This window comes from Lactuca serriola, chromosome 4, assembly GCF_051521515.1.
Source record: "Lactuca serriola cultivar US96UC23 chromosome 4, Lser_US96UC23_V15, whole genome shotgun sequence".
Taxonomy (NCBI): domain Eukaryota; kingdom Viridiplantae; phylum Streptophyta; class Magnoliopsida; order Asterales; family Asteraceae; genus Lactuca; species Lactuca serriola.
This window is the reverse complement of record NC_136411.1, coordinates 104168357-104177523: the sequence shown is the minus strand read 5'-3', so window position 1 is coordinate 104177523 and position 9167 is coordinate 104168357. Positions and strand designations below refer to the sequence as shown.

The following is a 9167-nucleotide window of genomic DNA, read 5'->3' as shown; positions in this document are numbered from 1 at the left end:
AGAGATAGTTGCAGTTTTGGGTTGATGGACTCTATTGAAAGGGGTGGACGAAAATGTATGGCAAGCCCCATAGAGTTTTTGTCCAAGGTCTATCATATGGGGGTCCATGGACTGCTTAGGGCCTAAGCAAGGAAATTAGGGTTTCCAACTGAAAACCCTAGCAACATCAACTATAAAAGGAACCTGACCCTCTTGAAATCGGCTTACCTGCTTCCCAAGAGAAACCATAGCCGATTTCTACTTCCTTCTCCCTCATTCTTTTCTTGTGGTGTTTGTGACTCCATTAGAGGTGTAACACTTGGGGCACTAGGCTTTCGAAGGTGAAGGAATTGAAGAAGGATTACTTGTTATTACAAGATAACAAGAAATGTAAGATCTAAACCCTATTAGTTTCGATTATATATCTCTTAGAATTAGGGTTATTGCTTTGGAAATCTTGTTTGCATGTAAAACTTGAGAAAAACCTAGATCCAAGGCAATTAGCGTTGCATGTGCACATAGGAATGTTGTAATTCTCAAACCCCATCAGTTGAACTCCCGATACTACAACAAACCACCCCTGTGGTCTCGCAACAGCAACGACTGTGGTGGCTACGGCAACAACAGCGTCAAAAATGATAGTATAGCATTCATCGAAATTCTAGTTTAGCATGGTCTTAGTGAACCCAAACATCTCTGGTATGGCATCTCTAATCGTCGCGGCCACCTCGTCAGCAACGATCATGCGAATCTCATCATCACTGGAACTTGGCCTCTTGGGTTCGTCGGAGCCTGAACCTTAGGTAACCACCATACGGAAACATACAAGAAAACGATCAAAATCAAGCTATAGCACATGTAAAAAAAACTTACACACTCCTACAAGTTCCTTAGTGCCCAAAGATTCATCCTTGAGTCACGTACGGATCTGTTGCTTTCAGTGGTACGGGCCCAATACTATCTTCCACAACAATTTGTATTTATCTCAAATTGTCCTCCTAAGGCCCTAATTCATGAGAACTTTATTACTCAAGGGCAGTTAAACATCCACACTTGTAGGTTGCTCATAACCACTACTAAGCACCTAGGCACTTGACCTAGACTACTCCCCAACACCACTCCGCCTTGTAAGGATTTTGTTATCCTTGCCATTTGTTGCTTGTATACCAACCGTACACAGTACATGACTCGATATAAAGTCAAATAAATGATTCTATATTAAGTCCACAACTAAACAAGGAATAGGAAGAAAGGCTAAATAAGACATTCTAAGGCTATAAAATCCTAACTATGTACAATTATGCAACATACACTTAGCAAATAGCAACGGTAGATTAATTCTTATAAAAGCAACCTCATACGATAAAGATATCACAAATCAGACAACCCTATTACAAACTTCCTGAGGGATCCTTAGCCTATAAACTAGCATGCAGTTCTATCGGTTTATAAGATAACAACTCAACACTACACATAGAATAAGTAGAGATATTTTGGGAAACTACCGCTTGAGCTCTGGCTGATTGTACACGCTGCTTCATCTAGTTTTTCTCCTTTTAAATATGTTCATCTAAATCCCTAAAAGTAGGGCTCTAATACCAATTTGTAACATACAAATTTTCAAACCAATTTTTTTTATTTTTAATTTCACATATAAACATTGTTCATAAAAACCATTCCAAGAAAATCACGAGTGTCAAATACAATCATCATCGAAATATCAGAATGTCCCAAAATATCAAAAATCATAAACTGCAGGCGAATGTGTACAATCAAGCCTTCACTTTACCGCGATCATCAGAAATACCTTAAACACATTTAATCAAAAATTATAAGCACAAAGCTTAGTGAGTTGCACAAAATATCACATACAACATAACACAAAATAAACAGCTATGGGTTATCAACAACCCTGAAGACTAGCCTAAGTCTCAGTAGGTAAACAGAACGCCCTATGGGTTATCAGCAACCTCAGACTACCCGAAGTCTTAGCGCACACAGTATCACATATCATAGTAATGGCACATAGACCCAGCTGGTCAATACACACACACACACACACACACACATATATATATATATATATATATATATATATATATATTCTACCACATATGTAAGAGTAGTGAGGAGACTCGTCTCGAATACATGACTGATAGAACTCACACTCGAATTGCCGAAACTAGACTCCGCCTATTAATTACACCAAATAACCCTAATTAACAATTAAGGAAATTCTCCATACTTAACTAGTGTTAAGCCAAGTCTATTCCACAATATGGGCAAAAGACCATTTTGCTCCTCCAAAGACTAAAACCCTCACAAATTGACCAAAAGTCACTCTACGTCAACACTTTGATCTTTACGTGAAGCTTACTCAACTTTATGTTGGGTGTATAGCACAAAGATGGATGAAAACGAGTTCGCAACTGGCTACGCTGGGCGTAACCAGATTTGCATTTAGTGTACTCGGTCTGTACTCAAAACCCAACTCTTAAGCTCTTAATCATTAAGACATTCTATCTCAAACTCATATCTAACCCTAAAAGACATCCTAATCCATAAAGTATCTGGCCTTATGCCTTTGTATGGCTAAAGAGAGCTTAATCCCAAAACCATAACTTCTAACATCACCAAAAACTCCATAACGCGTGCATGGATGAAAGAAAAGGACCAAACTTGCATTTTTTTTACACCATGCACTCTAAAACGTTTAAAAGGATAGCTCAAAAGGTCTGGAGTAGTACATACTCATAAAGACCAATGTTTTGGGACAAAATGAACATAAACTTAAGCTTAAACAAGATCTTAGCAAAACAAGCCTCAAGGTATGAAATTTATACCTTCAGTAGATCAACAATGAGATGTGGATTTTGGATCCAAGAGCTTGAGTGCACCACCACTTCTTCAATGATCTTCCTTCACCAACAAGAACACTAAAAAATAACTCAAAGGCTTCAAAACTCATACTAAGAGCTAAGGTTTCGATATTAGGGTTTAGAGGAATGGAAGTTGGTCATAACAAGGTCCAAGGGGGAATCAGACGTTTAAATAGGGGACACAACCCTAAAAATTTAGGGTTTAGGGACAACACGAGTACACTCGACATACTCATGTGTACACCAAGCATACTCGACCTCTGTTGCGATCCTCTGGTTGTCTTATGCCCAACGTACAATCCATGTACGCCCATCGTAAGGACTGGTTTTGTAAAAAGAAAAATCATTTTTCGATTAAAAGTTTAATTACTTGGAAATGGGTGTTACAAAATGCATATTGATTTGGTAATTGTGTTTATGTTTTAAGTGCAAGAAATATCAATCTACTTTTGTTTTTTGTCCCTAGTTTAAAAATAGCAACGTACTTTGGCATCAATATATACATGTTGATTTGGTAATTGTGTTTTTGTCTCAAGTACAAGAAATAGCAATGTACTTTTGGTATTTATTATAATTAAGTGCAAGAAATAGCAATGTACTTTCGTAGTTTTTGTTTATGTTTAATAATTTAACTTATAAGTTTATATATGTTGTTATTTATTATGTAGTTGAAAAATCTTTGGGCACTGCTCAACAACCCGACGTGTAGGGAGGAACTTCATGCGTTTTTTCAATCGGGGAAAGTTCAAGGTGGAAAAATTGGGAACATAGATGATGGTTCGTCGGATAATAAGTCTGTGTTTTATATGTTACACATATTGTGACACTTTGGTACGTGTTGGAATTATAAAACTTTTGTTGTTTATTTTAGTATGTAATTAATTATAACATTATTTGATACCTAATCGGATGTTATTATGTAACTTTTTTCTGCATTTAATGTTGTTATGTATTGGTTTTTTTGCACTCAAAATTGTTGATTTACAAAAAATTAAAAATAGAAAATTTTGTTACCATCGACGTTATTATCGACAACAGAAGGAATTACCGGCGACAAGAGTAGTACCGACGACTTTTTACCGGCAACTTGTCGCCGCTATTGTCTTTACCGACGACTTTGCTAGCTTTTAACGGCGACTTTGTCGCAGTTGATTCCCTTTCTTTTGTAGTGTTTATGGTATGTTTTCTATAAGAAAAAAAAAATATTGCCACAAACTCTTTCATTAGCATAAAATTACATTTTTAACACAATGCTCACCTTTTTCAATTCGAATATTAAAGTTTCGGGTTAGTTACCCAATCATAAAGGTTTTTAGTCTAGCGGTATAGATGTTGTCTTCTCTTTTTGAGATTGGAGGCTCACGTCCCATTTAAAGCATATGTAAAAATTAAAAGTAGTTTATCAATAGCTTAATTTGTCATTCAAAAAACAAAAAAAAAACAAAAAAAAAAAAAAAGAAGTTAAACGTGACGGTCAACTTCAAGAATATCATATTTTAGACCACTAACAAACCTCTTTATACTAATTTCTATTACAGGAACGCGAAGTCAATTTACCACAACAAACCTCTTTATACTAATTTCTATTATAGGCTTAAAGCATGAGGTGGGCTTAGAAATATATTGCAAATATATGTTTGTAAATGGAGGCAGAGGCTAAACCCCCTTACCGAACCGAAATAATAGGCTATACACCATACAAGTCTCAAAGCGGCTAAACCCTAGTACACCGGCCGATATGAAAGCTGAAGGTTGTTACCAACCTGCACTAATTTTGGTTCCTTTATTTCCACCATACAACCGGAAGAGGCCAAAAGCAGATAAACCGGAAACGATCACCATGCTCAAACAAGCAACCACAGAGCTCGCTATTCCTTCTCCACTTTGTTTACAAAATTTCCCATACATATCGCAGAGCTTCATCCAGTCTAGCTCAGGTTCTGAAAATTTAGCAAATATCGATGATTGTAATGCGGCTCCTAGTGCTGCTAACATCATGTAAGACAAAATCTGCAAATCCCAGATGACAAAACCGATCAAATAATGTGATAGCTAGCGATCGAACAACATGTAATCATCTATAAGAAAAACATGCATTTCTTTTTTGATCGTTAGCAACGTGTCATTTTATGAGAAGTATATTTTCGGAGGACCCACAAATCGAATAATTTCATTTTTCTTTTATTTTTTTGTTGGTCAAAGAAAAACGATTGAACGACCGACAGCCAATATGTCAGATCAACTACACGAAATAAATTGCATGATAAATGAGCAGAGTTAATACACAAACGGAGGTAGATATCACCAGTAGATAGATAGGTCTACACCTCCATCACTAATGTCTTTCATGTGAATACAATGAATACATAATGTAGGTAGGTGAGTATGCCTCAGCTGGCATGTGTTAAATTATGATGTACATTACAATGCAGAGAGTGATGATGAGACATGGCATGTCACATGATGCACATGCATGGAATTGAAGCATACACATATGACATATGATGTATACCTGATCACCAGATAAAATAAGCCAAGCCAAGGATTTGCTCAAGAGCACACTTCCCCTAACCATACTCAAACCACATCTCAATACTTGTACCAATGAGTAGGCTGCAGCCATCCCATTCACCACCACCAAAAACCTATGAAACAAACCAGAATCGAAATATTTAATTCATACCATAACAATAGTTTTGACTAAGTTTTCAACTGTTGACCCAGGACAACAACACCCAACTTAAAACAAATTAATATAACATATTTCGGGGAAAAGATGACAAATTTGAACAAGAAAAGTGAAAGATGACATACACAAGAGATTTCATGTCTGTAAATTTCGCTTTTTTCTTGATTGTAAAGATGTCTTGAACCTGAGAATCTGTAGTAATAAGAAGAACAGAAGCAAGAGCAAGAACACAAGTGACAGACCTTAATATCAACTCAGCAAGCCTCACTTTCCGATCAACCGCCCTCAAATCGGTTCCATGATATACAGGAACATTCCCAGGACTCACACCTACACCTACATAACTCATATTTAGACGACCAGTAGATAGTAATGCTTGTACTAGCTAGCTATATGCTTATCACACGATACTCTTGTGAAGTTTTAAGGTGGTGGAGAAGAGGGGAAAATTTCACTATGTATTCACAACCACAAAAGAGAATGAGAGAAAGGTACACCTCACGTCCCATCATTTAAATGCCCCCGTCTACCCCCTTTAGCATTTTTTGCATCATTTCCGTTGATATATGTCTTCTCCTTTTATACAAATGCAAAATTTTGGAATAATTTTTTTTTTCTTGATGTTAATGAGCGTCCATATAATATATGGGGTAATTACTAATCTAGCCAAATTAAGGAAGTGATTATCAATTTTTAACCAAAAATTAGTAAATGTCCAAATATAGCCCAAGAAACCGTAGGTTTCTAAAATCGTCTACTGTTTTGTGTTTTGTATAAATTTTTTTTTCATTTGTAAGCTACAAAACCGTAGGTTTTGAGAAACCTACAGTTTCCTCTCGGTTTAATTAGCTACGGTATTCCAAACCGTAGCCTACGGTTTTGGCAGAAAAATACATTTTTTTTAAAATTTTTAAATCTACTGTTTTTGGAGTTTCGTCTACTGTTTTGTGAAAAAACCTACAGTTTTAATTTTATTTTTTAAAATTTTTTTTATAAGATGTACAAGCCGACACTGCACAAACTGTGCATTGGGCACTTGTACACCGTATGTTTCGTATGAAACCTACGGTTTTTTTTTTCAGTTTTATTCAAAAAAAAAATTAACTCAAATACAAAACCTACTCCTAATCACAAACATGGTAAAATTTTGATGAAAATTAGACAAACTGGGTTGTTCTTCGGATGCTCCATTGAAAGAAAAAAGCGGCCAAACCAAAGAAAATAATAGAAAAAATGACTAATCTGAAAAAAATTTCATTATATACTATGGGCTAATGGGCCACGAAAAAGTAAACGGGCCCGTCAAACAGTAGACCATTAGCACGAAAGAGTACTTTTCGACCTAAAACAATAGTCAACGGCGTTGACCGTAGTCAACTATTTTGTGGGCTTTTTTGGCTAAGTGGTATTTTTTTGGCTATTTTTTATAAGTAATTAAGAAAAAATGCTAGATTTATAATTACCCCCATAATATATTGAGTAAATTACACAAATTGTCCTACGGTTTAGGGTAATTTATGCGTTTGATCTCTAACTTATTTTTTTTAACCCGGAATGTCCTTATTGTTTGTTTTTGTTACGCGTTTGATCCCTGTCTTACCTAAAAAAAAAATTTCCCTTGATTTTTAATTTATTTAAATAAACACACTCCCAACCCCACCCCTCACCTCACCTTACCTACCCCACAATTTTTCCATATTTAAATAATAGTTTTTTAGGTAAGAAAGGGATCACGCACGTAACAGAAACAAACAGTAGGGACCAAGTGTGTAAAAAAACAAGTAGTAGGGATCTTCTGAGTCAAAAAAAATAAGTTAAGGACCAAACATGTAAATTATCCCAAACCATAGGAACCATTCGTGTAATTTACTCTATGGAATTTATATGTATTGCTAGTTTTCTAAATATAACTTATTAACATGTATCTCATGTCTAGGTTGGAATTGAGCCGGCAAACTCGTGAGATACTTTGACTCGAAAAATACTTGAAATTGACTTCGTTTAAATTAAGTCGAGCTCGAGCTCAAGCTACTCGAGTAGGTTATTGTGTCAAGCTCGAGTATAAAAATACTCGGCTTATGAAACTCGCAAGCTTAATCGAGTATTGTTATATTTATAGTTTCTCTTTGTTTTCTTCATATTTCCATATTATAGAGTCAAGCTCAAAAGCTTCATTGTATTCCTATTGTAATTTGTTTTTATTTTATTTTTTAAGAGCTATACTGAGTTGAGCCGAGCTCGAAAGACTCAATTTCTTTATCTAGCTCGAATTTGAGCTTGAAATTATGGCTTGAGTCGAGTTCGAGCTGAGTTTCGAGCTCGAGTTTTTTAGTCGGGTCGAGTTTCAAGTTTGACAGTGATCGACTCAGCTCAGCTCGATTACACCCCTACTCATGTCGTTAAAAAATATGTTCTTTAAATATTTTAATATTTATATCCCCTCTTCTAATAAAACACTCCTAGAATGCCATATGCCATCTTCTAAGCCTACATTTTGCCACGTGTCCGCTTATTATTCTTCAGTCTTTTCGTTTTCCCGCTCAACTTTTCTACAAAAGATTTCATTCAGTTCCTACTTTTTCTTACCATTCCATTTTTTTTTTGCATAATCAATTTCAAATCATAAATTACCTTCAAAAAATCTTCATCATAATCTTCAAAAATCAGGAAGAAAATCCCATTTGATTTTCATTAATATATGTTATCAATTCTTCATGCATACATATTCTTAGTCTTTCTCCCTCTGATTTTCTCTTTCTTCGTTCTTTTTCTCTTAAGTCTCAACCGACATTTCTAGGGTTTTGGGTATCTAACGCTATCTTCGGGGTATTAGAAGTTCCTTTCCTTTGAGTGCCTTTGATGTTCTTTACACCACATTTCCACATCAGCATGTTCATCTTCTTCAATCTTGATGGGGAAGATTGACAAATGGAAGTACCGAAATCTAACACAAGGTAAGTTAGATTGATTTCTTTATTTTTTTCTTTTTGGGACGCCAATTGATGCATTCTTGATGCTATGATGATTTGACTTTGATTTTTGAGGGGCTCTGTTTCTTTGTCTCTTCGCATTCAATGGTTAGGTGAAGTATGTGGAAAATGATTCTGTTGATTCTCTAATGAGAGGATATGTCTTTTGATCTTTTCATATTCTCACCAGGCAAACAAGGAAGACTCTGCATCCCTATAAGATACTTTATAGGTTTGGAAGATAAGGAAATTCTGGCCATTACATGCGATCAAACATGGTGTAAGTTCACTTGCACCAATTCTTTCTTTAAAACTCTTTTCAGGATAAATCAATTAGTGTATTTGCTAATTTGTGTTTATATGTAGAGTTACGGAAAGAATGATGTTACTTATTTACTTGAAGCGTAAACCCTAAAATAATTAAGCTAACAAACGATTTTATTTTTTTAGAGGGTGTTTGGATAGGGAAAAAAATGTCAACTTATTGCTTATTGCTTATTCTCACCACAATAAGCTAATTTAAGTGTTTGGATAAGATGCTTAAAAAATCAGCTTATTATGGTGGGAATAAGCTAAATAAGCTGATTTTAATAAGCAAGGGGGGTAATGATTATTGCTTATTGCTTAATTTTAATGATTTCGAAAATTACA

The 9167-nt window shown here is 35.3% G+C and overlaps 1 protein-coding gene across 1 annotated transcript; it reads right to left on the bottom strand.

Moving 5' to 3' along the window:
• Positions 1-4352: 4352 nt before the first annotated feature.
• Positions 4353-6047, bottom strand: LOC145102212 (CASP-like protein 2B1). The gene is made up of 3 exons (XM_079039585.1): positions 5673-6047; positions 5371-5503; positions 4353-4868 (listed from the first exon to the last, which is right to left on the bottom strand). The coding sequence occupies exons 1-3, from the start codon at positions 5894-5896 to the stop codon at positions 4614-4616; spliced, it is 612 nt and encodes a 203-aa protein (XP_078895711.1). The 5' UTR covers positions 5897-6047; the 3' UTR covers positions 4353-4613.
• Between the last annotated feature and the right edge of the window lie 3120 nt (positions 6048-9167).

Coding starts and splice junctions, on each gene's coding strand:
- LOC145102212 (XM_079039585.1), bottom strand. CDS start 5,896: ATGAGTTATGTAGGTGTAGGTGTGAGTCCTGGGAATGTTCCTGTATAT. Junction 5,504..5,672: donor ACAGACATGAAATCTCTTGT/GTATGTCATCTT, acceptor TTTGTTTCATAG/GTTTTTGGTGGTGGTGAATG. Junction 4,869..5,370: donor TTATTTTATCTGGTGATCAG/GTATACATCATA, acceptor TGGGATTTGCAG/ATTTTGTCTTACATGATGTT.